General features: G+C 47.0%; 2 protein-coding genes across 15 annotated transcripts in view; both read right to left on the bottom strand.

The window, feature by feature from the left end:
• Positions 1-11,319, bottom strand: part of Gle1 (GLE1 RNA export mediator) — a 28,424-nt gene extending 17,105 nt beyond the window's left edge. Inside the window, exons 1-9 of the mRNA XM_048344196.1 lie at positions 11,168-11,319; positions 8,157-8,384; positions 5,325-5,435; positions 4,651-4,799; positions 4,132-4,192; positions 2,596-2,850; positions 1,749-1,980; positions 746-858; positions 514-583 (exon numbers count right to left, since the gene is read on the bottom strand). Coding sequence (XP_048200153.1) covers positions 514-583; positions 746-858; positions 1,749-1,980; positions 2,596-2,850; positions 4,132-4,192; positions 4,651-4,799; positions 5,325-5,435; positions 8,157-8,384; positions 11,168-11,266 — 1,318 coding nt within the window. The 5' untranslated portion in view covers positions 11,267-11,319. The remainder of the gene's footprint in view (positions 1-513; positions 584-745; positions 859-1,748; positions 1,981-2,595; positions 2,851-4,131; positions 4,193-4,650; positions 4,800-5,324; positions 5,436-8,156; positions 8,385-11,167) is intronic.
• Positions 11,320-14,807: 3,488 nt separating this feature from the next.
• Odf2 (outer dense fiber of sperm tails 2) overlaps positions 14,808-17,650 on the bottom strand; it is a 40,063-nt gene continuing 37,220 nt past the window's right edge. For 9 of the 14 annotated variants that reach the window (XM_048344123.1, XM_048344126.1, XM_048344120.1 and 6 more), the window contains 3 exons: positions 17,365-17,527; positions 16,816-16,941; positions 14,809-15,691 (listed from right to left, as the gene is read on the bottom strand). In XM_048344123.1, coding sequence (XP_048200080.1) covers positions 15,503-15,691; positions 16,816-16,941; positions 17,365-17,527 — 478 coding nt within the window. In that variant the 3' untranslated portion in view covers positions 14,809-15,502. Of the gene's footprint in view, positions 15,692-16,815; positions 16,942-17,364; positions 17,528-17,650 lie in introns of all 14 variants that reach the window. The other 5 variants (XM_048344132.1, XM_048344140.1, XM_048344165.1 and 2 more) reach the window with 2 other exon arrangements.

Below are 17,650 nucleotides of genomic sequence, written 5' to 3'. Positions count from 1 at the left end.
CAAAAAAGCTAAACAAGAACAAGAGGCTCAGAGTTCAAATCCCATTGCTCTCTCTTTCTCAACACACACACCCCCCCCCCAAACAAAAAACAGGTTGGGGATGTAGCTTAGTAGTAGAGTGCTTGCTTAGCACACATGAAGCCCTGAGTTCAATTCCTCAGCATCACATAAAAAGCCAGAAGTGATGCTGTGACTCAAGTGCTAGAGTGCTAGCCTTGAGCAAAAAGCTCAGGGACCGTGCCCAGACCCTAAGTTCAAGCCCCAGGACTGGCAAAAAAGGAAAAAGTGAAAATCAGGGCTAGAGGTGTAGCTCCATGGTAGATACAAGCAATATGTATCGATGAGGAAAATGAGATAAAAATTCAATATGTACAGTTAATAAACACCTGATGAAACTGCTACCTTTTGTTTGAACACATTATTTTTCTAGAAATCTTACAGATGAAGTAGATTTGGACCCTGTAAAAATTAAACAATTAAGCAAAGGGCCATGTTCTCAACTCTTTGACGCACCTGCAATAGTGGAGATTTGGCTGACTGGGATAGTGGCAGCCTTCTGCAGGTCCATCTTTATTTTTTTCATCTGCAAGAAGAGAACAGCAAGAAGGCACATGCAATTTTGAAGGAATGAATAGACATCTTTTTGACTGGGGACATGACATACCATCTACATTCCTTCGGAACATGAGGCTATATGATTAAACCATCAGGCCCACAGAATTCCTGCCATTTATCCCTCCCCTACCTGACTGTCCTTGCTGCTGGTCAGGCCCTCAAAGGACAACACACACTGAGCAGAGGCCTCCTGCAGCTGTTGGTACCACTGCATGGTACTATCTTGAACTTTCACTTGGAGGTCTGGGGAATAAGTAGCTAGTGTTTACTGAACATGTTGTGCAAGTTGAGAATATTCTACTCTATTAGCTGTTACAGTGGTTACAATAACACTATGAAGTTGTTGTTTATATAGACAATACATAATATATAATGTCCATATGTATTATACACACACCCACATATATGGCAGTATTAGACTCAAAGCTTCACGTTTGCTAGGTGCTTGAGTCACAGACCAACCTGCTTTTCCTGCTTTGTTCCCCCCCCACTACTGAGGATTGAACAATGGATATTATTACATCAATTTCATGAACAAAGAAGCATGGAAAGGTTAAGTGATGCATGCCAAAGACAGACTGCCTCCAGATCTGTCTCCAGAGTTCATATGCTTAAACATTATGTTACAGGATTCTCATAAACTGTGAACAAATATATACCTGTACGTGTTTATTTAAAGCACTCAGTCCCAGAATACTTACAATAATACATCTACTAAAATTACGTAGCTATTTAAGTCCTCATGGAAACTGTTAGAATCTGAAACCAGGTTTCACATCCACCTAAACTAAATGTAATACATTATGTACAAATTCTGACTGAGAGCCAGGCACCAGTGGCGCATGCCTGTAATCCTAGCAACTCAGGAGGCTGACATCTGAAGATGGTGGTTTCTGATGGTGGTGCCCATGAGATTCGTGCTTCCAACGAACCAACAAAAAGCCAGAAGGGGAGCTGTGGTTCAAGTGATGAGTGCTAGCCTTGAGCAAAAGAGCTCAGGGACAGAACCCAGGTTCTAAGTTCAAACCCCAGTTCCAGCACCAAAAACAAACAAAACAAAAATATTCTGGCTGTGCTATTCTACAGTTTTTCACATTATAGAAGGTAAAAGATATATCCACACTAAAACTCACCTTCATTCTGTGTTCCTCCTGGGTCCTGGCTGGGGACTGGGGATGGGGTGGGGGCCCCAGACCCCTGCTGCATCTGGGATTCTTGCAGCTTGAGTCGGGCCTCCTCTTCATCCTGCCGTTTCTTGTCTTCACAGGCTCTGGTAATTTCCTGGGCTAAGTTTGTGACAAGCTCCCGCATTTCCTGCAAGGCTCGCTCAGCCTCAGCTTGGTTTTCTGCCGTGGGATAGCCACTCTATCAGAGGGACACAGACAGCACTAAGTGCCGAATCCACAATGAGCAGTTTGTATCAAGGACATTAAATTTTGCCATGTTATTAGAGTTACAAATGTTTCCTGAGTTTTTTCATTTCATGTACACATATATACTCACTAAACTATTCCTTGGTAACCTCTGTTCTTGTGCTTACATAGGGCCCCTATACTTTAATATCTTTTAAAGAATCACCTGTTGGGGCTGGGAATATGGCCTAGTGGCAAGAGTGCTTGCCTCGTATACATGAAGCCCTGGGTTCAATTCCCCAGCACCAGACATACAGAAAAAAGCCAGAAGTGGCACTGTGGCTCAAGTGGCAGAGCGCTAGCCTTGAGCAAAAAGAAGCCAGAGACAGTGCTCAGGCCCTGAGTCCAAGGCCCAGGACTGGCAAAAAAAAAAAAAAAAAAAGTCATTGTGACAGGGAGGGAGGGAGGGAGGGAGGAAATGTTACCTGTAGTTGTTAACTCTTAGAAAGAATATGACAGATAATTAGTACTTCCTCCAATAGGCACGCACTGCTTTTAAATCAGAAAAATATTTTCCTTTAAGGATGTCTTTTTCTGACAGAAAGCAGATTCACATGCAGCCCCTCACCTCTGATGCAGAACGAATGATCCCAGAGATCAGGCTGCATAGCTGGTTGCCCCGGGTGCGGAAGGCAGCCAGGTCGACCACCCGTAGGTCCCTGTGCTGGTCAGAGGCATCCAGCTGCTGGCTGAGCTGCAGCACCTCCTCCTGCAGGGTATAAAGGCTCCGAAGTCGGACCTGGCCTTCCTCCTTCTGCAGCCGCTCCAGCTCTGCCTGTTTCATGCGCTGTTGCTCTGCCTCCCGAAGCTTCAGGTTGAGAATCTACAGAAAGGGCCACCGAGTCACTTCATGGTGGGGACTGGGGGTGGGGAGGGAGGGAGAGGCTTTCCCTTTCCACAAGCTCAAGTCCTAGGTAAACTATACATTTTCAGATGGGCTCAGAGCAGGAAAAGGACTTCCCAAGACCCTGTGCTGATTAACTTTCATTCTCAACTTGACTGTGAAGCTCTTGGGGTAATAAAAGTACTCCTCAGCCGAGGGCTGGTGGTTCATGCCTATAATCCTAGCTATTCAGGAGATCTAAAGATGGTGGTTCAGGGCTGGGGATATGGCCTAGTGGCAAGAGCGCTTGCCTCGTATACGTGAAGCCCTGGGTTCAATTCCCCAAGCACCACATATACAGAAATCGGCCAGAAGTAGCACTGTGGCTCAAGGGGCACAGTGCTAGCCTTGAGAAAAAAGAGAAGCCAGGGACAGTGCTCAGGCCCTGAGTCCAAGCCCCAGGACTGGAAAAAAAAAAAAAAAGATGGTGGTTCAATGCCAGTTCAAGGAAGGTCTATGAGACTCTTATTGCCAATTAATCAGCAATATGACAAAAAAAAAAAAAAAAGGTGCTGTGGCTCTCAAGTGGCAGAGTGCCTGCCTTGAAAGAAAAAGCTAAGGGGGGCTGGGAACATGGCCTAGTAGCAAGAATGCTTGCCTCATATACATGAAGCCCTAGGTTCAATTCTTCAGCACCACATATATAAAACGGTCAGAAGGGGCGCTGTGGCTCAGGTGGCAGAGTGCTAGCCTTGAGCAAAAAGAAGCCAGGGACAGTGCTCAGGCCCTGAGTCCAAGCCCCAGGACTGGCAAAAAAGAAAAAAAAAAGCTAAGGGATAATGCCGAGGCTGAGTTCAAGCCCCAGTACTGGAAGGAAAAAAACACAAAAAGCATACCTCTGCAGATATCTGTGAGGGTCTTTCCAAAAATGAAAAACTAAGGGAGCAAAAGCTGCTCTGAATGTGGCACCATCCCTTCGGCTGAGCCCAGAGAAATTATCTTTCTGCTTCCTGGCTGCCACGAGGTGAGCATTATGCTCTGCCACGCCCTGCCTACCATGATGAGTTGAAACCCTTGAAAATGTGAGCCAAAATAAATCCTTTCTCCCCTGGAGTTTTTCTCTCAGGTACTTGGTCACGACAACAACAAAGGAAGTGGCATAGCCCAGTCACCCAGAGGCATGACTGGCCCAGGTTGTGCAGGATGGCCCTCCGCTGGAAGCTGACGCTTCAGGCAGGTTGCAGACATCGACACAATCACTGATTCTCCCAGGTAACAGACCTTGGCTCTGTGGCGATGCTCAGCTTTTAACTTCTCCTGGTGGCCCAGAGCTTCTCTAGTACTGAATGAAGAGTTAGGGAAGAGAGAAAAGTTAGGGATGGTTCCTGAGACTGTTTTCCCTTTCTCAGAGCCACTCTGTTGGGTAACACTGGTCACCTTGCTACAGTAGGTCAATTCTTTGGGTTATAAGTTTTTCTGCCTATTTTATTGTGATACTTAAGGTCTTGGAACTTGAAATCTTCTGCCATGGGACTCCTCTTGGGAATGAGTTCCTGTTGAGACTATAAGATATTCCTAGCTGGGACTGGGAATGTGGCTTAGTGATAGAGTGACTACCCAGCATGCATGAAGCCCTGGGATAGATTCCTCAGTAACAGAAAAGGCTGGAAGTGGCGCTGTGGATCAAGTGGTAAAATGCTAGCCTTGAGCAAAAATAAGCAAGGGAAGGTACTCAGGCCCTGAGTTCAAGCTCTAGGACTGGCAAAAAGAAATTCCTAGCTGTAATTCAAGGAGACTCACCTCTTCTCCATTACTTCCCGCAAGTCCTGGAATTCTTTATGTTGCTTCAGTTCTTTCCGTTCATCAAACCGTTTCAGCTGTTCAGACGCCATCTCTGAGAAGGCTCGTACCTTCCTCTCTTGCTCCTCCTGCCACTGCCTCAAGCCCTCCTGGAAAGGATCAGCATATGCTCTTGGAGCAGCAGCACTGCCTTGCTCATTTGGCCCTGGGCTACTTTCCTTTGGTCCTAAACACTCAAAGGCCTAGACTATCTGCTCATTTGTTAGGACGGGGGCAGGAGCCCTTTTCCCCCCTTAAACTCAGCTGCTCTGGAACAGTCTTCTAGTCTGCTCCAAGTGGTTGTTCTATTTGGGGGAGGGTAAGACAGGGTTTGGTTGTGTAGCCCGGAATCTTCCTCTCTCCATCTGTTGAGTGGTGAGATTATTAGTGTGCATTACCATGTTTGATATTATGTTATTCTACGGGTTGAGGGTATAGCTCAGTGGTCAGTGGTAGAGTGATTGCTCATGTGTGAGACCCTGGGTTTGATTTCTCTTTCTTGTGCGTGCTCTCTCTCGCTCTCGATCTTGCTCTCTCTCTCTCTGTCACACACACACACACACACACACACACACAAATGCAGTGAAATGTGGCCCTCTAGGGTCAAGCCTGCCTTGCTTCACAGGTTCACTTACCGTTCCTTTCATTCTATGCAAAAATTCATACATTCGGATGCAGCCTTCCACTCTGATCCCTCGGGAGGACTGCAGGGCCATGGGTTCTGGGTGCTGGGGCTCATGTTTGCCCTACACAGGCAAAAGATTAAAAGGGCCTTAGCATGGTTAAATTTATCTCTTCTAGACAAAGACTGAATTCTGTGTTAACTTTCCATCACTAAGAAAATACCCAGAAAAATCAACTTGAAGGAGGAAAGGTTTATTTTGATTCACAACGGAGCTTATCCAGAGGTTCCTTCTTATCTATGGTGACTTTACTCCACAGGTGCTGAGCTGTAGTGAAGCAGAACATGATGGTGAGGAACATGGGGTAGAGCGAAGCTGCTCGCCTCATGGCTACTGAGAAGTACAGGAAAAGGCGCAGGCAAGGAATGTGTCTTAGTGGTAGAGTGTGCTTGCCTAGTATGCACGAGGCCCTAGGTTCAATTCCTTGGTACCACATAAACACATACAAAAAGAAATAAATTATTAAAAAAAAAAAAAGGAAAAGGGGCAGGCAGTAGGAGAGTTGAAGGGATTGGAGAATAAATAGCTAACAAAGGGGCATGCCCTCAAGGATCCACTTCTTCCAACTAGCTGAGCTTTTCCATCACCTCCCAAATAGCCTATCCCAATTATGAACCCAGCAACAGACTGATCCATTGATGAGGTGAGAGCCTTCATGATTCAATCAGTGCCCCTGTCTTAGAACACTACTGCACTGGGAACCAAGCCTTCAACATGTGAGCCTTTGGGAGCCATTTTAGGTCCAAACTGTAACACATCCCAAGTTATGAACCAATAATGAACTTATGAGTCCCAAATAACTAGAAGAAAATGTAGGTAAAAACCAATGTGTTTTTTCCATGACAGAAATAGTATTATATTTTCTCTCTCTCTCTCTCTCGTACTAGGAATTAAACCCAGAGCCTAGTTCCTACTAGGCAAGAACTCTTATCACTGAGCCTGTTTCTTTAATAAACTGATGTTTGTTGTTTTGAGTAGCTTTTTGGTTTGCTTTGATTTGGCTAGCCTGCTTGTTTTACTTTGCCCACAAAATGTTGCTGCTTTTATTTGAAAAGCCAGAAGTGGAGCTGTGGCTCAAGTGGTAGAGCCGTATCCCTGAGCACAAAAGTTCAGGAGTGCAAGCCCTAGGATGCTGGCACAAAAACAAAAAAGCAAAAACAGCAAAACCATTCAGGAATTTACTTGAATTCTAAGAATTATGAAATTTTATGGAGAGAAGAATCTAAGCAGTGGAGTTCCAGAGAGGTTTACAGATAAAGAAAATGAAGCCTTTTAAGGAAGAAAAAGACCTGTCCAAGAGCACACACTTTAAAATCAAACTTCAATCTGTTTCATATTTTTATTTTTTGCAGGTACTAAGGCTTGAACTCAGGGCCTCATGCTTGCTTATCTTGCTTACTGGAAAGCCTAGTGTTTTATTTGAAGTACTCCTCCAGCCTGGCTTTTTGCTGCTTACTTTGGAGATCAAGTCTTTGTAAACTTTTCTGCCAAGGCTGGCTTCCAGTCTTGACAGTCCAGATTTCAGCCTAATGAGTAATCAAGATTATAGTCAAGAGCTACCAGTACATAAATAACTTTTTTTTTCTTTTTTGGTGCCTAATGAGGTAATATGTCAGATGTCAGTGGCTCATGCTTAAAAAGCAACTGAGATTTGAGAACTGTATTTTGGAGCAAGCCAGGACAAAGAAATCCAAGACTTATATCTCCAATTAACCTTCAAAAAGCTGGAAATAGGCCTGGCACCAGTGACTCACACCTGTGTAATCCTAGCTACTCAGGAGGCTGAGATCTGAAGACTGAAATTCAAAACCAGCCTGGGCAGCAAAGTCTGTGAGACTTCAATTTCCAATTAACCACTAGAAAAGTAGAACTGGAGCTGTGGCTCAAAAGGGTATAGCACTAGCCTTGAGCACAAAGCTCAGGGATAGTGCCTAGGCCCTGAGTTCAAGCCGATCAACCAACCAGAAAAAGAAAAAGCATCACTAAGAATAATTTAACTACTTAAACTAGGAGAAAAATTTTAAAGTAAGGAAACAAGAGAAACAGAAACTGGGTAAAAACTCTATAGAAACAATAGCTTAATTCACAAAAAGGTGTAGCCAGGCACTAGTGGCTCAAGCCTACAGTCCTAACTACTCAAGAAGCTGAGATCTAAGGATCACATTCAAAGCCAGCCAGGGCCAGAAAGTCTGTGAGACTCTTACCTCCAATTAACTACCAGAAAACCAAAAGTGGCACTGTGGCTCAAGTGGTAGAACACTAGCCCTGAGCTGAAGAGCTCAGGGACAGTGCCCAGGCCCAGAGTTCAAGCCCCATGACTGGCAAAAAAGAAAAAGAAAAAAGAAAAAAAGTCTTCATGAGACACTTATCTCCAATTAACCACACAAAAAATTGGAAGTGGTGCAGTGGCTTAAAGTGGTAGAGTGCTAGCCTTGTGCTCAGGGATAGTGCCCAGCCCCTGACTTCAAGATCCATGACCAACCGAAAAAAAAAAAAAAAAGAAGTTGTAAATTCCACTCTAAGCCTTCCAACAACTACAATGTTTATGAGGAAAAGTAATCCAGTTGCTCATGAAATTAGTTACTCTATTTGGCAAGAGAAAAGAGGACTTTCTCCCTCTGAGTCTTCATAAGGGAAAAGTGAATGACATAATAACCACTGTCCCTACTAAAAGCTGCAATGGGAACAATCATTATTTCCCCAGGGAAAGGTCACTGCCACACAACAGAAACAAACACTATAACTTTGCAGCCACTATGTCAATTGTCTTAAACTAAACCTTACCTGAGCTCCACTTGGTGATGCAGGAGAGGCTGGTGAGCTGGCAGAGCTTCTGATGGGAGATGTGGGAACAAGTGAAGGCTGGTGTACAACTGAAGCAGAGTCAGAGGATGGCGAGTTCTCAGAGGAAGAGGAGTTCTCTTCAGCTTGCTTATGGGGCAGGACATGATCTACTATCCATCCAGAATAAGAAGACAGCTTGGGAAGAGACATACACTCTTCCAAAACATCCTAAAGAAAAGGTTTAGTCCAGTTTGTACATCCTCCAATGTAAGCATAATCTACTACATGTTTTTCTAAGCCTCTCAGAGGGCCCAAATATGTAAGTCAATACTGAAGATCCCAAATAATTGTGTGAACAGTCAGAAATGAAAAAAGTCCAGTGGTTTCTCTGTGTGTGTGTTGAGGGGGGGGGTGTGTGTATACTAGTACTAGGGCTGGAACTAAAGGCTTGGGCACTTCCCTTCACTAAAACAGTAATCCCAGCACGAGGCAGAGATGAAAGGATAGAGGTTGGGGCCAATATAGGCAAAAAAACAGCTAACTTTCATCTGAACCAATAAGTTGGGCATTATGGTGCCCATATGCCTGTCATTCCAACTATGTGACAGGCACAAATAAGAGGATTTTAGCCCAAGACAGACTGAGCAAAAACTCCAGTCACTATTCAAAAACTGAGGCTGGGTGCCTATGGCTGGCACTGATGACTAACACCTGTAATCGGGAGGCTCAAAGCCAGCCTGTGAAGGAAAGTGTGTGAGATTCTTATCTCCGTGTCAATCATCTAAAAAGCCAGAAGTTCTGGGTGCTGGTGGCTCATGCCTATAATCCTACCTACTCAGAAGGCTGAGATCTGAGGATCACGGTTCCAAGCCAGCCCCAGCAGGAAGTCTGTCAGATTCTTATCTCCAATTAACCACGAGAAAACCAGAAGTAGTGCTGTGGCTCAAGTGGTAGAGTGCTAGCCTTGAGCAAAAGAACGCAGGGCCCAGGTACAGAGTACAAGCCCCACAAATGACCAAAAAAAAGCAAGAAGTAGAGCTGTGGCTTGAGTAGTATGGAACTAGCCTGGGGCAAAAAAGCTCAGGACAGTGCCCAGGCCCTGAGTTCAAGACCCAGGACTGGCATGGACATGTGTATGTACATGCACATACACACATTGAAGCAAAAAGAGCTGTGTGTGGCTCAAGTATTAGAGTACCTGCCTAGCAAATGTGAGCTCTGAATTCAAACTTCAGTAATCCCCCCCCCAAAATACAATAGTGCCTAGAATTTTTTTGGAAATACTGTTATAATACCTCTTCTCATTCTTTTCAACCAAATTAATTCATCCCAGGGGCAAGTGCACAAGAAATATCATAATCAATGAAAAATACAACTGAAAATCAAGTGGTACACTGCTTGCCTGTAAGTGCAAGACCATATATTCCTTTATAGATCCCAGTATCACCACAAAACAACAAAATACATAATCTAAGTCTGGTGGTTTAAAAATACCACACAGACTCATGCTTGAATTCATCTATAGACCATAAGGTCTGCATTTTTTTTTAACTGTCAAAAGACAAGCCAAGGGATGGGATGTAGCTCAGTGGCAAAGTGCTTGCCTAGTAAGTGCAAAATCCTGGGTTTCTAAGGTTCATGGTTCCAAGCAAGCAGAAAAGTCAAAGAGAGAAGCTTATCTCCAAATAACCACTCAAAAACCAGAACTGAGGGCTGGGAATGTGTCTTAGTGCTAGAGTGATTGTCTAGCATGCATGAAGGTCTAGGTTCAATTCCTCCGTACCACATAAACATTTTAAAAAAGAAAAAGGTGGGGATATGGCTTAGTGGCAAGAGTGCTTGCCTCGTACACATGAAGCCCTGGGTTCGATTCCTTAGCACCACATATAAAGAAAATGGCCGGAAGTGGCGCTGTGGCTCAAGTGGCAGAGTGCTAGCCTTGAGCAAAAAGAAGCCAGGACAGTGCTCAGCCCCTGAGTCCAAGCCCCAGGACTGGCAAAAAAAAAAAAAGAAAGAAGCTGAAGTGGCACTGTGGCTGAAGTGGTAGAGTGCTAGCCTTGAGCTAAAGAAGTTCAGGGGCAGTGCCCAGGTCTGAGTTCAAGCCCAGGACTGGCAAAACAAACAAACAAAACCCAGAAGTGTTGCTGTGGCTCAAAGTGGTACAGCCCTAGACTTGAGCAAGAGTTCAGGGACAGAGCCCAGACTTTATTTAGCTCAAGTCCCACAACTGACCCTCCCCCTCCCCCCAAAAAAAGAAAAGCCAGGTATCGGTGACTCATGCCTGTAATCCTAGCTACTCAGGAGGCTGAGATCTAGAGGTTGGCAACTAGCTTGAGCGGGAAATTAATTGGATTATTGATCATTAACCAGCAAAAAGCCAGAAGTGGAGCTGTGAGTGAAGTGACAGAGTGCCATCCTTGAGACAAAAAGCTACTGAACTTGAGCACAAGGCCCTGAGTTCAAGCCCCAGGACTGGCACAACCACCGTCAAGAAGACGTCAAATGCAGAAGAACATACGCTTTTTACAATTGTTTCCAGCCGAGGTTTGAAGAGATGGTACCGCGTTCCATCCGTAGCTAGAGTAGCAGAGCCTGGTCAAGGGAGATTAGCCTTAACCATCTCCACGTCCCCGCCCCGGTAGGGTGGGACACACCCTAGACGCGCTGGGCCACGCCCCCACCCGCTAGGCAAGCCCGCTCCACGCCATCCAATCCGGGTTCGTGTCCACGGCACCGCCAAGTCAAGTCCTGCTCATCGCCCGCCCCCAAGTGCGGAGTGTGCGGCACCCGGGGGTACACGGGAGTAAAGGGGCTGAGGGCGACTGGGGCCGCTCCGACCACGGCCTTTGGCTCACGTCCGAAGGAGGGAACTCCGTGGAAGGGGCGCCAGGACCGGGACACGCACACGCCGAAAGCGCGAGGTGCGCGCGGGTCCTCGGCTCACAGAGCCAGGCGGCAGGGAAGAGGGGCGGGCGGAACGGCGTCGCGGGCGGCCCGCGGACCCCGCTCACCTCGCTCCGCAGCAGCCAGTCGCGGTTGTAGGAGAGACGACCCTTATTGGAGCTGCGGAGCGCCTGCAGGGTCTCCCAGCAGCGGCCCTCGGACGGCATGACGGCTCGGGCGACAGCTCCACAGCGACGCGGCCCGTGACGACAAGAGCCCTCGAATCAGCCGCCAGGAAAAGGCGCCGGCTTCCGTTTCCGGGACACACATTCAGCGTAGCCCCGCCTCCAACGGCTGCAAACTACTTCCGGCGGCGCTCCTGCCGGCCAGCGCGCCTGCGCAGACCTGGCTGCAGGGATTCAGGGCTGGGAAGCCGGCGTGTACAAAGTGGGTCTGTGGGGAAATTCTCAAATCCCGCTCTTGGGGGTACAAATGGGGCGACCTCGAGGTTAGCCAAGCCTGTCGGTTCCCCGAGAGGCTGGGCGTAACGTCTCTCGCAAGTGTACCCCAGGGAAACATGTCCACCCTGAGACTTGGGCATCCACGCCCATCCCAGGCGGGGTCATAATGTGCACGCCATCAGTTGTGAGATGTTGGTAAATGATGTCATATCCACATAATGGAATTATTCTGCCAGGGATAACTCTATGTACTACAACCTAAACCTTGAGAGTATTTTGCTAAGTGAAACAAGTGGCCCCCAAAGGCCACCCTTCTTATGTGAAATGCCTACAATAGACAGATACTGAGTCCCCAGACATTTTGACCCTTCTGTCAGTCATTTCATGGCACCTGTTGCAGGTAGGAATCTCTGCAGTATAAGCAATATAGACATTTTTCATCATACTTTTTTAAAACATTCCCTGGACTTTTTTTTTTTTTTTTGGAGAAGGGTGTTACTGGGTCTTGAACTCGGGGCCGGGACACTGTCCTTGAGGTTTTTTGGCTTAAGTCTGGCACCCTATCACTTCCACTTTTTTGAGGTTAAAGATGAGTCTCCAAAAGGTGCTGGTGGCTCATGCCTGTAATCCTAGCTACTCAGGAGGGAGATCTGAGAGTGGAAGTTCAAAGCCAGCCAGCCAGAACAGGAAAGTCTGTGAGATTCTTATCCTTACGATTCACAACCAGAGGGTTGGGGATATGGCCTAGTGGCAAGAGTGCTTGCCTTGTATACATGAGGCCCTGGGTTCAATTCCCCAGCACCACATATACAGAAAATGGCCAGAAGTGGCGCTGTGGCTCATGGCAGAGTGCTAGCCTTGAGCAAAAAGAAGCCAGGGACAGTGCTCAGGCCCTGAGTCCAATCCCCAGGACTGGCAAAAAAAATTCACAACCAGAGGGCTGAGGATATGGCCTAGTAGCAAGAGTGCTTGCCTTGTATACATGAAGCCCTGGGTTCAATTCCCCAGCACCACATATATAGAAAATGGCCAGAAGGGGCACTGTGGCTCAAGTGGCAGAGTGCTAGCCTTGAGCAAAAAGAAGCCACGGACAGTACTCAGGACCTGAGTCCAAGGCCCAGGACTGGGGGCTGGGGATATAGCCTAGTGGCAAGAGTGCCTGCCTCGGATACACGAGGCCCTAGGTTCGATTCCCCAGCACCACATATACAGAAAACGGCCAGAAGCGGCGCTGTGGCTCAAGTGGCAGAGTGCTAGCCTTGAGCGGGAAGAAGCCAGGGACAGTGCTCAGGCCCTGAGTCCAAGGCCCAGGACTGGCCAAAAAAAAAAAAAAAAAAAAAAAAACCAAGGCCCAGGACTGGCCAAAAAAAAAACAATTCACAACCAGAAAACGTGAAGAGGTGCTGTGGTAGAGCACTAGTTTTGTGCAAAACACTTCAGGGACAACACCCTGAGCTCAAGCCCAACCTACCAAAGAAAAGTTCCACAGACTTTCCTGCCCATGGTGACTGAATCACAGTCTTGCTAGTAAAGTATTTTACAAAGAAAACATTGTTGGTGACTGAGAATGAGGCTTAGTTGTAAGAGTGTTTGCCTAGCATGCATGAAACCCTGGGTTTGATCCTCAGTACCATATAAACAGAAAAGGCTGGAAGTGGTGCCTGTGGCTCAAGTGGTAGAGTGCTAGCTCAAGAACAGTGCCCAGTCACTGAGTTCAAAGCACCAGGACTGGCAAAAAAAAAAAGTTGGGAGAGTTCCTGAAATGGACCCCTAGAGAGGCACTCTGTCACCAGTTACACAGCTGTGCCCCTTGGTATGTTTGCTGTGCCTCCCACTCACATCCCGACCCCAGCCAAATGATGGTAACAGAGGTTTTTCATTCACAGTTGGCACTCTACCACGTAGTCACATCTCCAGTCTGGCATTGTGTGTGTGAGACACAGAGAGAGGCAGAGACAGATGCCCAACAAACAGCAGTTATGTCCTGGGGCTTGAACTTGGGGCCTATGCTCTGTCCCTGAGCTTTCATGCTCAAGTCTAGTGCTCTACTTTGGGCCACATCAACACTTTCTGCTTTTAATTAATTAGAGAGGAGTCTCACAGATTTTCCTGCTTGGGCTGGCTTAAGAATCCTGAGATTCTGGCCTCCTGAGTAGCTAGGATTACAGCCATTGGGATCCAGCTGTAGTCTAGCATTCTACTAGTTAGTTGGAGATAGTCTTTCAAACTTTTCAGCCTCAAGTGGCTTCAAATTATCATCCTCAAATCTCAGCTTTCTGAGCAGTTAAGCGTACAGGAATGTCACAAACACCTACTGATTTAAAATGACATTCCAATGAAAAGCATAAAGCTAAAAATGTGCTACAATGTACTACAAATGTGCTCAAAATACAGGGAAGGAAATTTTCTGTTATTTTAGAGGGTAAAGGAGGAGTCTCATTTTCTTGCCAGTCCTGGGGCTTGAACTCAGCCTGAGCACTGTCCCTGGCTTCTTTTTGCTCAAGGCTAGCACTCTACCACTTGAGCCACAGCGCCACTTCTGGCTTTTTCTATATATGTGGTGCTGAGGAATTGAACCCAGGGCTTCATGTATACAAGGCAAGCACTCTACCACTAGGCCATATTCCCAGCCTAACACCCATTTCTTGAGAAGAGGTAAAGTAATACTTCTCTCTTTTCCATTTCTCCCTACTTTATGCTAGTTTTACAAAAATATATCCTTACTAAAATTTAAAAGGGGCTGAGGATGTGGCCTAGTGGTAGAGTGCTTGCCTTGGATGCATGAAGGCCTGGGTTCGATTCCTCAGTACCACATATACAGAAAAAGCCAGATGTGGCGCTGTGCCTCAAGTGATAGCGTGCTAGCCTTGAGCAAAGAGGAGCTCAAGGACAGTGCCCGGGCCCTGAGTTCAAGCCCCAGGACTGACCAAAAAAAAAAAAAAAAAACTTAAAAAATAATAAAGAGGGTGTTGGAGTCAACACTGATGGTTCACACCTGTAATCCTCTCTATGCAAGAAACAGATCTGAGGATCATGGTTTGAAGCCAACCAGGGCAGGAAAGTTCACAACATGGTTATCTCCAATTAGCCACCAAAAAGCCAGGCATACAGCTGAAGGACAATGCCATAGCCCTGAGTTGAAGCCACAGGACTGGGAAAAAGTAGAATGCAAAACAGTGCATCCCCTCTGTATCAGCCAAACACCGAGCAAGGCCCTACAAAGTGTATTACCTCAAGACATCTTTGTACAGTATAGAGTAACGGTGCAGAGAAGGAATGCTTGCTACAATGAAAAGCCTTATGATTCATGAACCAAGTATTTTGAAAGCATTTATTAACTCTCTTTGCAGCATTTTACTCAGCAACGATTTTTAAAAAGATAGGTGAAAGAAATCATCTGAAAGAACCTTAAATTATAAAACCTTTTGTAAAACCACAAAAATATTTCAATAATAAAATGCATTCTAGACATACAAAGAGAAACAAAGACAGATTGCATGTGTAAGGCCACACAGACATGGGCCCCCGTGCGGGGCTACTATGAAGTGCTTCATAGGCCCTCGTGGCACCAAAGGAAACTCAGGCATGGGGGATTTCCACGGGCCCTGGGAAAAACACCCAGTCCCAAAAGCAAGAGGGCTCCTGCTGGCTCGGGTCAGAAGAAACTCAAGACATCCTCAAAAAAATGTGGCCTGGAAGAAATGTCCAGTCTAAACATTCCCTCGGGAGAGGAAAAACAGAGTTGGAATGAGCTAAAACTCTGGTATCCTAACTTAGTTAACTTAAGGCCTATTGGGGTCATAAATTTCCGTCAGAAAATTCTATCAAGTGCTTCTCGCTTCTTCCCCTGCTTGCTAGGGACTCTTCTGGAATGGGTCACCAAGAGCAAAGCCCTGAGCAACTCATCCCTGGAAGAGGGACAGCCACGTGACTTTCCAGCTAAGCTTGGCAACTCTCAGCTCCCCTAAATCAGGCAGGACTCCCAGTCCTCCACAGGCAGCCTCAGACAGGCGGGGACCGGGAGCGGATGGGAGAGCTGGTCAAGTAGGAGGTATAGGGACCATCCCCAAACACATTGGCATAAGAGGACTTGAGGAACTGGACGTAGTTCTGCATGCTGCGGTTGGTGCTCTCTGACTGCTCCAGACGGTCTTTCAGGTCCTGCAGACGGCTCTGGTAACGCCTGTCAGACTGAGAGGAGAAGCAGAGCATGGGCTGAGCTTGCAAGATGTCAAACAGGCAAAGCAGAAACATACCACCAGCCTTACTTACAGGATACCACGGAAGTATTATCATAACTGCTAATAAGTATGAGTTGTTTTTGTTTTCTATTTTCTACAATCTGAGGGGTTTAGTTTAGGGCCTTCAGCTCGCTGGGGAAGCACTCTACCACTTGAGTCATGCCTCCAGTCGTTTTTCTGTGCGTACGTGCGTGTGTGTGTGCGTGTGTGTGTGTGTGTGTGTGTGCACGCGCAGTGGTCCTTGGGGCTTTAACTTAGGGCTGGCTGCTTTTTTTTTTTTCAGTCCTGGGGCTTGGGACTTGGGGCCTGAGCACTGTCCCTGGCTTCTTTTTGCTCAAGGCTAGCACTCTACCACTTGAGCCGCAGCACTACTTCCGGCTTTTTCTATATATGTGGTGCTGAGGAATCAAAGCCAGGGCCTTCATGTATATGAGGCGAGCACTTTACCACTAGGCCATATTCCCAGCGCATGCTGTTTTTTTGTTGTTGTTTTTTTTCCAAGTAAAAAGATGGATTTATTGGGGAAGTATAAAAAGTATACTGACAGGTCAGGGTCACAGCCCAGACTCAGCAGCTGGGACCGCAACCGTAAAAAGCAGGCTGGCCAGCCATGGCTGTTTTGTTTTTTAAAAGACAAACTTTTCACTGTGTTGCCCAGGATAGCCTGGAACTTCCAGGCTTAAATGATTCTCTTAGCTAGCACCGGTCTAGCAAGCTCAAGGCCCCGAGTTAAACCCTAGTACTACCAAAAATGGGGGCAGTGATCAGAATCTACCTAGGTGTGTCCTTTAAATATGGACAGAGTGAATGGATTAAACAAACAAAAAAAGCATAACATAGTTGGGTGTTGGTGGCTCACGCCTGTAATCCTAGCTACTCAGGAGGCTGAGAACTGAGGATCGCAGTTTGAAGCCAGCCGGGGCAGAAAGGTCCCCATGAGACTCAGCTCCAATTAGCCCCTCAAAAACCACAAGTGGAGCTGTGTAGAGCACTACTCTTGAGCAAAAGAGTTCAGGGGCAGCGCCCAGGCCCCGAGTAGCAGCCCTTCGGGTCCCGCCCACCAGGCCAACTCACATCATCTCGTGTGCGCCGCAGCTGACCAAGCTCAGTTTTGGTCCTGCTCAGCTGGGTCTCCAGGTCCAGGATTTTGCTCTGGGCTGCTCGCTCCTTGGTGACTGCCTGTTCCTTAGTTTGCTCCACCTGTATGGAAGGCACAGAGGTGGGACTGGCTGGCTTGGTACAGGGATACCTGGCAAGGAGAAGGCTGGCCACTCTCACTACCCGGTCAGAGAGCACTTGGAAACCAGTGTGAAAAGCATTTCTTTGAGCCTCGCGACGGGAGCTAACTTAGGTGGCCTTCTGCAACCCAGCTTTGCCTGACCTTACCCAGCATTTCAAGAGCCATCACCTAACGTGGTTAAACTGGTGTGTCAAAGGAGGGGGAAAAGTAAATGAGCAATAAAATAGAAAGGAAGAACCCTATGTAATGTATGCTCTCTTGATTCCCACAGCAAACTCAGGAAACAGGTACTAATAATACCCATTTTTCAGGTGGGAGACTAAGCTGATAAAAAAAAAAAAATTTGCTCAAGGAGCACAGAATCGAAGAGCACCCCGACTGACCTGCCGCCTGGCATCTTCAATGGCACTTTCCAGCTGCCTCGCCAGAGACCCACATTCCCGGGTTTTCTCCTCCAGCCGCAGCTGGGACTGGTGGATTGCCTCTTCCCTCTTAGCAATCACCTGTAGGAACTCGACATTCTGGGCACTGGTCGCCTCCAGTTTCCTAGGTGAAAGCACAGAGTCAGACCCAGCACTGACCCAGTGGACTTGCTCCACCCCGCCAGGGGGCTGCGCCGCGGCCTGGACTGAGGGGTTCTCATCACGCCAAGAGTCTCCAAGGAGCCGT

The sequence above is a fragment of the Perognathus longimembris genome, chromosome 1, assembly GCF_023159225.1.
Source record: "Perognathus longimembris pacificus isolate PPM17 chromosome 1, ASM2315922v1, whole genome shotgun sequence".
Lineage (NCBI taxonomy): Eukaryota > Metazoa > Chordata > Mammalia > Rodentia > Heteromyidae > Perognathus > Perognathus longimembris.
Note: the sequence above shows the minus strand (reverse complement) of the source record. Positions and strands in the feature narration are given on the sequence as shown.